This window comes from Agelaius phoeniceus, chromosome 31 (assembly GCF_051311805.1).
Source record: "Agelaius phoeniceus isolate bAgePho1 chromosome 31, bAgePho1.hap1, whole genome shotgun sequence".
NCBI classification, from domain to species: Eukaryota; Metazoa; Chordata; class Aves; order Passeriformes; family Icteridae; genus Agelaius; species Agelaius phoeniceus.
This window is the reverse complement of record NC_135295.1, coordinates 2,786,469-2,798,226: the sequence shown is the minus strand read 5'-3', so window position 1 is coordinate 2,798,226 and position 11,758 is coordinate 2,786,469. Positions and strand designations below refer to the sequence as shown.

The 11,758-nt window shown below is 65.3% G+C and overlaps 2 protein-coding genes across 4 annotated transcripts; both read right to left on the bottom strand.

The window, feature by feature from the left end:
* Positions 1–835: 835 nt before the first annotated feature.
* On the bottom strand, positions 836–4,460 carry SLC50A1 (solute carrier family 50 member 1). Of its 3 annotated transcripts, XM_054651239.2 has the most exons (6): positions 3,350–4,460; positions 2,318–2,395; positions 2,093–2,216; positions 1,859–2,017; positions 1,674–1,793; positions 836–1,083 (listed from the first exon to the last, which is right to left on the bottom strand). In XM_054651239.2, exons 1-6 carry the CDS (start codon positions 4,039–4,041, stop codon positions 982–984), a joined length of 1,275 nt encoding a protein of 424 aa, XP_054507214.2. In that variant the 5' UTR covers positions 4,042–4,460; the 3' UTR covers positions 836–981. The 3 variants fall into 3 exon arrangements, with proteins under 3 accessions (XP_054507214.2, XP_077048084.1, XP_077048083.1); XM_077191969.1 differs by lacking the exon at positions 1,674–1,793; XM_077191968.1 differs by having other exon boundaries at positions 961–1,793.
* A 137-nt stretch (positions 4,461–4,597) lies between these two features.
* On the bottom strand, positions 4,598–7,772 carry EFNA1 (ephrin A1). The gene is made up of 5 exons (XM_054651240.2): positions 7,624–7,772; positions 6,105–6,400; positions 5,942–6,007; positions 5,634–5,684; positions 4,598–5,335 (listed from the first exon to the last, which is right to left on the bottom strand). Exons 1-5 carry the CDS (start codon positions 7,722–7,724, stop codon positions 5,217–5,219), a joined length of 633 nt encoding a protein of 210 aa, XP_054507215.1. The 5' UTR covers positions 7,725–7,772; the 3' UTR covers positions 4,598–5,216.
* Between the last annotated feature and the right edge of the window lie 3,986 nt (positions 7,773–11,758).

Here is an 11,758-nt window from a genome sequence, read left to right as displayed (position 1 = left end):
CAATTTCCTAGTTCCTGCCATGGTGGCTGCTCCTCAGTTCCAGAGATTTTTACCCCCACACTGTGATGGGTGGCTCCCTCAGGGGGCTCAGAGCAGCACTGGCTTCCCTGGGGTCCCCTCGTGGGGGGAGCATGGGATGAGCTCCTCAGTCCTGAGGGGGTCCTGCATGGGGTGGGGGTCTCTTTCTGCAAGGCTCTGGTGTCTGCTCTGTGATTTGGCTCCTCCACCGAGGCACCAGCCCAATATCTTCATTCCGCATTGCTTTTAATTGATTAATTGACAGAGCATCGATGCTTGATGCAGGCCTGCTCAATCCAAGGGGGTTTAGCAAGGATTCTCATCGATTCCCAGGTCCTGCCATGGTGTCTGCGCATCAGTTCCACACTTTTACCCCCACACTGTGATGGGTGGCTCCCTCAGGGGGCTCAGAGCAGCGCTGGCTTCCCTGGGGTCCCCTCGTGTCCCCAACACCACGGCTGATGCCTACCGAGGGTTTGCCAGAGCCCAGGGTGTGTCAGAATAAGCCTCCCCCAAAAAGTAGCCCCTGTATGACCATAAGCAGCCCCCTGGTTGGCCACAAAGAGCTCCCAAAGCAGCTGCAGGGCCAAGAGCTGCACCATCCTCTGAGCAGCACCATCCTCTGCAGCAGGTACAAGAAGCAGGCGCTGGGAAGTCTCTGATTTATTAAAAGGCACTTGAATCCATACAAAATTGACACCTGTACCCTTGGAAGCCACTCAAAAGCCCTGCCCCTCGAAATCCTGCTGCCAGGCAGAGCCATAGGCATGTAAATCTATCCTCCCACCCTGGGGTTTGAGGGGCTTGTGGTACCCCAAAGGATTGGCTGAGAGCTCCAGGGCCTTCGCTGAAGGATGCAGGGCTGGAGGCAGGAGATCCTTCCTGGTGTCCCACTGGGAGTGGCCAAGGGGACAGCGGTGGGGCCAGCCCAGGGCAGAGTTGGGGTGCTCCTGAGGGCACCTCTCAGGCAGGCAGGGGGCTGTAGGGCTTGTCCTGCTCTGGTCTGTACCGCTGGAAGAGCCAGAACCGCACAAGGCTGGTGACGATCCCTGGCACGTTGGGGACCTGCAGGAGGACATGGGGGGACAGTGGATGTACCCCTCCCCCCTGTGCTGCTGGGGGAGGTTTATTGGCCCCATCCCAGCTAATTAATTAAAATCAATAGTCATCATGCTTGGCTGGGTGACACAGGCAGGGCTGAACGGGGCCAGTGCTGAGCCATGAGAGGGGAATGGGGTGGGGTGAGGATGAGGATGGGGAAGGATAGGATAGGCTGGGATGGGATGTGATCCATGGGATGGGATGGCAGTGGGGTGAGGATGGGGATGGGGATGGGGATGGGGAAGGATAGGATAGGCTGGGATGGGATGGGATAGAATGGAATGGAATGGGATGGCAGTGGGGTGGGGATGGGGATGGGATGGGACAGGGGTGGAATGGGGTGAGATGGGAATGGGATGGGGTGAGATGGGGCAGGAGAGGGACAGAACAGAATGGGATGGGATTGAGAAGGGTGGAATGTCTATGAAGCAGGCCAGGGTGGGGTGGGATGGGGATGGGACTGTGTGGGATGCGATGGAGGAGGATGGGTTGGGACATGGTGAGATGGGATAGGATGGGATGGCACCCCTCAGCATTCCACCACCCCAACCCACTGTGATGTAGGGATCATGGAGCTGCAGGCCATAGAGTGTCCAGCTGCTGGAGGCCACGAGGGTGGTGACGGTCAGGGGAAAGGACAGCAACCGCGTGGACTTGCTCCGGATAACCTTGGCCTGCAGGAGCAAACGTCAGGCAGGGCCTGGGCTGGCAAGCCCCAGCTCCGCCAAGCCCCACACACCAGGTCAGCCAGCGGTGAGAGGTACATGCTGATGGTGAAGACGCTGCAGAAGAGCCCCAGGTGTGTCAGGCGTGTCCCTGTGTCAACCAGGATGGTGAAGTAGCCACAGCCAGTGACTACCACAGCCAGGAGCAGCAGGACCTGAAGCAGCACGGGGCGCTGGGAGGGACAGCAGGGGTGGATGTCAGGGTGGGGATCCCCCATCCTCCCCATCGCCCCAGGCCCCTGCCCCACCTTGGCAGGGCTGTAGTAGAGATACACCAGGATGTAGAGGGTCTGCAGAGCTGCCCCGATGGCGTTGACGGTGATCACTGTCCCGTCCCCCTTCAGGCAGCCATAGCCCAGCCAGCTCAGGTTGCTGCAGGGATATGGCACAGGCACTTGGCTACAGCCTGGGAGATCCCCCCAGCCCCTCAAATCTGTATGATCCCCCCTCCCCAGGACCCGACCCTGCTGTACTTGGCATCGGTGGTGAGGAAGGGCAGGAACTGGATGTTCTCCACACTTTTGGTCGCCAACATCTGGCGCAGGTCAGACCTGGGGAGGGCGGAGGGCAGCGTCCTCCTGGGTGCCTGGCAGTGCTGAGGTGGGGGAGGCTCCAGTCTCTGCAGCCAGCAGGCACTGCGCCCCCCACTCACCTCCCCCTGCGCCCCAAAAGTCAGCACCACCCCCAATCCCTCTGCACCAGCCATCCATCGCCCACTGCACCCCCAAACTGGGCCTGGTGCCCTCCTCATTGCACCCCTATGGCCCCCATTGCACCCCCAAACTGGGCCCGATGCCCTCCCCATTGCACCCCCAAACTGGCCCCCATTACATGCCCCTACTGCCCTTCCCACTGCACCCCCAAACTGGGCCTGATGCCCTCCCCATTGCACCCCTATGACCCCCACTGCACTCCCAACCTGGGCCTGATGCCCTCCCCATTGCACCCCTATGGCCCCCATTGCACCCCCAAACTGGGCCCGATGCCCTCCCCATTGCACCCCTATGGCCCCCATTGCACCCCCAAACTGGGCCAGATGCCCTCCCCATTGCACCCCTATGACCCCCATTGCACCCCCAAACTGGGCCTGATGCCCTCCCCATTGCACCCCTATGGCCCCCATTGCACCCCCAAACTGGCCCTGATGCCCTCCCCATTGCACCCCTATGGCCCCCACTGCAGCCCCCAAAATTCCTCTGGTGCCCTCCTCATTGCACCCCAACTCTCCCACCAGGCCCCACACGGCACCCCAAAGCCAGCCCTGGGGTCCTCATCGCACCTCATCCCTCATGGGCCCCCTGCACCCACAAATCCCCCTCCCCAAGGCCCACACTGCACCCCAAAGCCAGCCCAGGGGTCCTCATTGCACTCTCATCCCCCAAGGCCCCCCCTGCACCCCAAAACCAGCGCTGGGGTCCCCCCCTGCACCCCGGGCCCTCAGTGAGCCCCGAGCCAGCCCCGGTGCGTTCCCCACCGCTCCCGCCCCGCCGCCGCCGATCGCTCACAGGCCGGTGGCGAACATGGCGAGGGTGGCGGCCAGGCAGAGGCCGGCGAGCACCGACAGGACCATGCCGGAGCCCGGGGAGCGCGGCGGGGCCGGTGCTGCCCGCGGCGGGGCCGGTGCTGCCCGCGGCCGAGCGGAGCGGGGCGGAGCAGGACGCACTACCGGGGAGGAGCGGCGGGGATCCGGCTGCGAGCGGGGGGAGCAGCGCCGGCTGCACCGGCGTGACCGCCCCGCGGGCACCGCGGAGGGCACCGGGGCCGGTACGGGGGGAGGAGCCCCGAGGTGTCGCGTATTCAGGTTTGGGGGTCCCCGGGCATCCCCAGGGGGAACGCCACGGTGCAGATTGCACAGCCCGGGGGTCTCAGAGCCCTGTGAGCCCAGCTCCCCACCCCCGCCTCCTGCAGGAGTTGTCACATATCCCTGTGACAACGATTCCCCAGGATCCACACTGCCCTGTGACCCCACTGTCCCACCGTGCCCCCACACATCCTGGGGGTCACACATCCCTGTGACAATTCCCCAGGATCCTGCGTCCCTGGGATCCACAGTTCCTTGTGACCCCAGAGTGCCCCCACACATCCTGGGGGTCACACATCCCTGTGACAATTCCCCAGGATCCTGCATCCCTGGGATCCACATCTCCTTGTGACCCCACTGTCCCAGGGTGCCCGCACACATCCTGGGGTCACTCATCCCTGAGATCCCTCTCCATGACCCTCCATCTCTAGAATCCCCAACATTCGGGTGTCCTGCATCCCTATGCCCCAAAATCTCACCTCTCCAGGGCCCTCCCTCCCTGCAGTTCTCAATTCCAGGGACCCCACATCCCTGCGATCCCAGCTCCCTGCACCCACACTGTCCCCCCCTCAGGGGTCCCACATCCCTGGGGTCACCCCGTGGGGGTCCCTGGGGTGCAGCCAGGCTGTGTCCCCTGCCCAGCCCCCTCCTCACCAGCAGTGGGATTTATCCCATCCCCCGGAGTCTGTCACATTCCAATGGGGTTTGTCCCGGGACAACCCCTGCCCCCCACCTGGAATCTCGCTGCAGTGCAGGGGGAGGGGTCCCTACCCTCAGGGGAGGCCTTTGTGTCACCAGATAAAGCCGGGGACAGTGCCAGCCACTGTGGCACTTTGCCACTTAACAGCCCCGTGCAAACACCAGCCAATTAATTAATTAACCAGCCCAACCCCCCACAGGGGCCAGGAGAGCCTTGGCCCAGGAGGGTGGGGGAGGTCTCAGGAGCTCGGCATGGTTTTGGTTATTTATTCCCGACAATGGTATAAAAAGTCCCGTGTTAGAAAGCTGTACAAAGGGAGTTCTGGGGGGCCCCTCCGGCACCCAGCGGAGGGGAGGGATGGGGAAGGGCCGGGGGATGAAGGCAGGGGTAGGGGTGCAGCACAGGGAGGAGTGAGGTGTTTCTCATAACCCCTCTCCCATGGCTGCAGGGCATCTCCAGCCTGTCTGTGCTCCCTGGCCACTGACACTGGGGTCACCTGGCCACCCCCACGTCCCCGCCTGCAGGACACATTCCAGTTCCAGCCCACCACGGGGAAAGCCCCGAGGGTGTTGGGCGAGCTCAGCTGCGGGACAGGGGTGCCAGCCCCCTGCCCCTCTCCAGTCTGGGGCACCTCAGCCCCTCCAGCTCCAGGCTCCCGCTCGGCCTCTGGCTGCCAGGAGCATCCTGGAAGGGCCAGGGAAGCCTGAAGGCTCCAGCTGCTCCGATGGCTTTGGGGCTGCCAGCCCCATAATACTGACAAATCCTTTCCTTGCCCAGATGTGCACAGGGCAGGGCACCCGGGGCAGATGTGCGGGGACCACGGGGGTCCCCAATGGCCACAGCCTCGGTGGGTCCGGGCACGAGGGGCAGCTCAGAGCCCCTGTGGCACCAGGAGGGGCAGGAGGAGGCTGATAAAGGTGAAGGGGCGGCTGCTGCTGCGCATGGCCGAGTTCTGCCCCACGCTCCTCAGCACGTGCGCAGCTGCATCGTCTGTGGGGGGAAAACAGAGGAGCCATCAGTGACCAGCAACCCCAAAAGAGAAGCCGTTCCCCAAAAGACAAGCTGTACCCCAAACCAGCAGCACATCACCCCTGCAGAGGGTTGCCACCAGCCTTGCTACCTCAGCCAGCTCCAGAGCCCCCAGGAGGGGCAGATGAGCCTCAGTGCCCCTGGCAAAGCCCTGGGGGGCTGTGTTCAGGCCAGTGCCCCCCAGCAGGCTCAGCCTGGTGCCCCCAAGAACACCCTGCCAGCCCAGAAGGGAACCCCAAGCCCTCAGCCCCCAACTCACCTGCCTGGATCCTCCCCTTCTGTGTCGAGGCCGGGGCAGGTGGTGCTGGAGCTGCAGAGCAAACAGGGGCTCAGGGAGGGAAGGGCAGCACCCCAACCTCCCCAAAACGCCAAAATCCCATTTCTCTGTGGGCTGTCCCCCCCCTCCCCGCCCCCACCAACACCTTCCCGGCCAAGCTGCGCGTGCCCACACCCCAGGCTGGCCAGGGGCCACGGCCAGGCCGTGACTCAGCGCAGCCAAGGCCACGCTGGGAAGGAGGGGACGCGGCTGGGGGGGGCCCTGAGGGGGTGGTGATGTGTGATACTCACTGCCTTTGCCTGTCACCGTCACCTTCAGCTTCAGGCAGGCTTCGCCGTGGTGGTGGATGGGTTTGGCTGCGAAGGGAGAGGCGGGTTAGGAAGGGATGGGGGGAGCCCGATGAGGAATCCCTGCAGCACCTCGGAGCCCCCCCCGCAGCTCCCCAGCACTCACAGATGTAGTAGTAGCTGTGTCCCTCCCTGAACTCCTTGCCCAGCGTGAAGGGAGTGAAGCGCTGGAACTTCTCTGAGAACTTCTCGGGGCCGTGCAGGGCGCTGGGCTTGTCACACTCCCAGCGGATCTGCTCCTTGGAGCGGGGCTTGCAGGCCTGGTACTCCTCCAGCTCCACCAGGTACAGCGTGTAGCGCTCCATGGCCCGGGGGTCCACGCTGCCCTCCTCGTAGTGAGGGCAGATAATGTCCAGGTAATCATTGAGACGAACCTCCACCGTGTAGTCACTCCACAGAAACCTGCGGCAGGAGGGTCGGCAGGGGGGTTAGGGCTGCCTTAGGGGTTTTGCTTGCACCCCCAAACGCCCCACACCCAGGGGGGGCAGCACCCTGGCCACGGCAGCGCTGCCTGGGGGCACCTTTGGGTGCACCCTTGCCTGTGCTGAGCCTTGCAGCACCTGGAAGAGCTTCCAAAGGGCAGCGCCCCCTTCCCTCTCCCTCCGGCTCGGCCCCCCGGCTGTGAGAGGTGAGCGCACCCCAGTTCCCAGCGCTCCCCAAGGGCCGGGGAGCAGGGAGGGGACCCGCTGGGACGCGCAGCCGGCCCGCACCCTGCCCGGCCCAGCGCTGCCGGAGCAGGAGGCGTCGCGGCTCTCGCCGTGGGGCAGCCAGCCCGGCTCCAGCTGCGCCCCACACCCCAGCCGGGGGGGGCACGCCGGGGTCCCCACCTCGCCGGCTGCGGTGGCCTCGAGAAGGCACAACCACCCACGGGGGCACGCCAAAAACCTGCTGGGGGGACGCAGAGGACACAGCCCTACAATCTGGGGGAGTCCTACACCCATGGGGGACACGGCCTGGGCAGGGGGGAGAAGCCCCATAGCCTGGGGAGGGAGTGACTCAGGCCAGAGAAGGAGGGGAAGCCCCACATCTCCCCACGGGTGCCTGAATGTGGGGCACCCTCACAGCCTGGAGGTCTGGGGAGTGAGGGGGGCTCCCCAAAAGCCGAGGGGGGACACTCCTAGAGCCTGAGAGCGCTCATGCCCTGGGGGGAGCACCTCTAAAACCAGGGGGAGTCACGGCTGCGCCCGGGGGCGAGGAGGGGGGGGACCCTTGGAACCTGTAGGGCTGTAGCTTGAGATGGGGTCACCCCGCAGCCCTGGCGGCCGGTGAGCGGGGGGGCCCCGATCCAGGTCTACCCCCCCGCACATCCTGCCCCGTGTTTGTCAACACGGTCCCCGGGGCCGGCGCCGGGGCTGGCGCCGCGCCCCCCCCGCGGGAAGGAAGCGGCCCCTTCGCACGGCCCTGGGAACGGAAAGGCCCCTCCGGGCGCACCTGGACCGGCCCCGCCGCCCCCGGCACGGCCCCGCCGCGAGCCCCGCACCGGCCCCGCCGCCCGCCCCGCACAAAGGCCGCCGGGGAGCGGAGCGGCGCCGCCCGCGCCCTCGGGGCGGCCGGTACCGGGCTCGGTGCGCGTTTGTGTGTGTGTGTGTGGGGGGGGGTCCCGGTGGCAGGCGGGGGTCACTCACCGGGGGTTGGAGCTGTTCCAGAACACCGTGTGCCGCTCGGCCGCCGCTGCCCAGCACAGCCCCAGCCCCAGCAGGGCCAGGGGCACCCCCGGCTGCCCCATCGCTCTGCGGGTGCTGCGCTCCACGGGCGGCCCCGCGCCCGCCCCCGCCTTATGTACGGCCCCGCCGCCGCCCCGCCCCCGCCGCCGCCGCCCCGCGTTCGCACAACAACACACGGGACGAGGCGGCGGGGACGACACACACACGACACACCCCCCAGCGGTATCGATCTGGGGGACAGAAACCATGGAGCCGTCCCCACACCGAGGGCAGCGCCGGCGGGGGGACGCGCGCTCCCGGACACCGGGACCGGCAGCGGGCAGGGGGACGCAAACCCTCCCTACCGAGACCGGCGCTGACCGGGACACAAACACACCCCCCCAGCACCAGGACCGGGCCGGGGGACACAAATCCCCGCCCCCCCACCGGGAACGGCACCGGGAAGGGGACGCGGTCCCCTGACAGTGACCGGCACCCTCCCCACACACAGCACCGCGCTCCAGGTCCAACCCAGCTCCACACACACCCCATCCCCCCACACGGGACCGGCCCCGGGCAGGGCCACCCCCTAAAAAGTGACACACACCGGGCAGGGACTCCACACACACACAGGGGGGCTGTGGGTGCAGGATGGGGCTGTGGGTGCAGGATGGGTCTCATGGGTCTGTGGGTGCAGGATGGGGCTGTGGGTGCAGGGTGGGGCTGTGGGTGCAGGATGGGGGGCTATGGGTGCATAGTGGGGGGCTGTGAGTAGAGGAGGGAGAGCTGTGGGTGCAGGATGGCTCTCATGGGGCTGTGGGTGCAGGATGTGGCTGGGGGTGCAGGATGGGGCTGTGGGTGCAGGGTGGGGCTGTGGGTGCAAACAGGGGGGCTGTGGGTGCAGAATTGGTCTGTGGGTGCAGGATGGGAGGCTGTGGGTGCAAACGGGGGCTGTGGGTGCAGGATGGGACTGTGGGTGCAGGATGGGGCTGTGGGTGCAGACATGGGGGGCTATGGGTGCAAACAGGGGGGCTGTGGGTAGAGGAGGGAGAGCTGTGGGTGCAGGATGGGTCTCATGGGTCTGTGGGTGCAGAATGGGGCTGTGGGTGCAGACATGGGTCTGTGGGTGCAGAATGGGGCTGTGGGTGCAGACATAGGTCTGTGGGTGCAGAATGGGGGTCTGTGGGTGTAGAATGGGAGGCTGTGGGTGCAAACAGGGGGGCTGTGGGTGCAGGATGGGTCTGTGGGTGCAGGATGGGAGGCTGTGGATGCAGACAGGGGGGCTGTAGGTACAGGACAGGGGTCTGCATGTGCACAGCTGGGGTCTATAGGTGCAGCACAGGGGTCTGCAGGTACACGATGGGGGTCTGTAGGTGCAGCGTTCAGTCTGTAGGTGCAGCACAGGGGTCTGTGGGTGCAGAGTTCAGTCTATAGGTGCAGCACAGGGGTCTGTAGGTGCAGGACAGGGCTCTATAGGTGCAGGATGGGGGTCTGTAGGTGCAGCACAGGGGTCTGTGGGTGCAGCACAGGGGTCTGTGGGTGCAGCACAGGGGTCTGTAGGTGCAGGATGGGGGGCTGTAGGTGCAGCACAGGGGTCTGTAGGTGCAGCACAGGGGTCTGTAGGTGCAGGATGGGGGGCTGTAGGTGCAGCACAGGGGTCTGTGGGTGCAGAGTTCAGTCTATAGGTGCAGCACAGGGGTCTGCATGTGCAGAGCTGGGGTGTGTAGGTGCAGGATGGGGGTCTGTAGGTGCAGCACAGGGGTCTGTAGGTGCAGCACAGGGGTCTGTAGGTGCAGGATGGGGGTCTGTAGGTGCAGCACAGGGGGTCTGTGGGTGCAGAGTTCAGTCTATAGGTGCAGCACAGGGGTCTGCAGGTACACGATGGGGGTCTGTGGGTGCAGAGTTCAGTCTATAGGTGCAGCACAGGGGTCTGCATGTGCAGAGCTGGGGTGTGTAGGTGCAGCACAGGGGTCTGTGGGTGCAGAGTTCAGTCTATAGGTGCAGCACAGGGGTCTGTGGGTGCAGAGTTCAGTCTATAGGTGCAGCACAGGGGTCTGCATGTGCAGAGCTGGGGTCTGTAGGTGCAGGATGGGGGTCTGTAGGTGCAGCACAGGGGTCTGTGGGTGCAGAGTTCAGTCTATAGGTGCAGCACAGGGGTCTGTAGGTGCAGAGCTGGGGTCTGTAGGTGCAGCACAGGGCTCTATAGGTACAGCACAGGGGTCTGCAGGCTCAGAGCCGGGGTGGGCACCGCGGGCACGCTGCCACTGGCTGGCAGGAGCGCGGTGCCGCGCTGTCGGCTCCCGTTTGCTCCGACACGGATCCATCCGTGTCCCGGCCGGCGCGCGACGCTCCGCCGCGTGTTGTGAAGCGATAACTCAGCCGCATTTGCAAAACAACTTTCCTCTTGTTTATTCCATAATGATCCATTGATTGTGGGTAATGTTGCGTGCCCTGTGCCGCAGCGGGCGCGCTGCGCTCCCCTGGCACGCGCAGGGGGCTCCGGCAGGCGCCGGCACGGCAACCTGAGAGCGGCTGTGGCTCCAAATCCTACGGGCCCAGGCCGTGGGGCTGGGTGCCCCACATCCCCCCGTACCCCAGCCTCTCTCTCCCCACCCCCTCGCTCCCAGGGAGGCTGCTTTGCTTTGCTCTCATCCGCCCTGCTTGTGGCCAGGCCTGACATCATCCATAATGACAGTGCCAGGCCTCTGTTCCTGGGATGCCGGCGCTGCCGTGGCTTGCACAGGGGAGCACTCCTGGGAACACGGCTGGGAGCCCACGTGCAGGCCACGGGGATGGGTGCAGCACCAATCCCGTGGTCCTGGCATCACCCTGGTACTGCCCCCTCCACGTCAGGGACAGACTGTGCCTGGGGAAACCAAGGCAGGGAGCACTGATGGGGGAGGGCTGGGCAGCCCCTGGTGGTTGAGCCTTGTGCTGGGCCTGCCAGGGGTATAAGGAGCCTCCTGGACACCACAATGGATCCATCCTGCGGCACTGGGATGTGGCACCCAACCCCGCTGGCCAAGGGGCTCCCCTGTCTCATCTGCCATGGCCCCAGCCCTGGAGCAGGACAGGGAAGGGGCTGGGAGTGAGGCCACGTGGACACTCTGAGGCCCAGAGTGGAGGAGCAGGAGTGGAAAGACAAGACCATGTCCCCTGCTGAGGACAGTCTGAGACAAAGACTGGGGCTAGAGGTGCCCCATTACCTCCTTTGGGACCCAACGGTGGGGCACAGGGTGGGCAGCACCCTGGGTAGGGTGGGAGCCCGCCTGCAGTGGCACTGGGGGTGCCAGTGGTGGTGTGCACATGGTGCACATGGTCACGGCCACGCACCTGGGAGCAGGTGACAATGGGCTGGGATTGGTGCCCAAGATGGAGGGACAAAGGTGAAGCCGTTTCAGGCTGTAAACATCGCTGCTGCTCCGTGTGGGGCAGGTAGGCTTGGCCAGAGGCCGCCGAACTCGTGACAATGTTTGTGGTTTATTGGCTGGGGACACCCAGGAGTGCCCTGGCCCCTGGCTGGGCTGACGTCACCCTGCAAGGCTGGGGGAGGAAGAGGAGCCGTCCAGTTTGTGGCCGGGAGCGAAGGCCACGGTGACGCAGTGCCAGCTGCGTGCAGCCTGGCAGGTAGGCATGGCAGGTAGGCATGGCAGGTAGGCATGGCCTGGTGCCACCCTGGAGGGGGCAGAGCTGCAGCCCCAGGGCTGTCCAGCCGTGCCAGGACCTCATGTTTTGGCCACAGAGCCCTGACTGGGCAGGGGAGCTGCCCTGAGGTGAGGCAGAGCCTCGTGTGCCACACCTGGCACGCATTCCCCTGCCTGGATCTGCTGCCCAGGCTGTGAAACCCCAAAGTACCCAAGGGGCACCCAAACCTCAGCACTAGGGTCCCAACAATGGCCCCCAACTTGACTTGGGGCAGCTGGGCCTGGGATTTCCCTCTACCAGCACCCAGAAGACTCCTTGTGGGTCTGGGCTGTCCCCCTGTGCTCAGCCCTGGAGCGTGGGGCACACCTGAGCCAGGTGCCCACCGAGCCATGGGTGGTGCCATGCATGCCCAAGAAGCGGTGCCAGGGTCGAGGCAAGTGGCAGGAGAGATCCTGCAGGCAGAGCTCTCTGT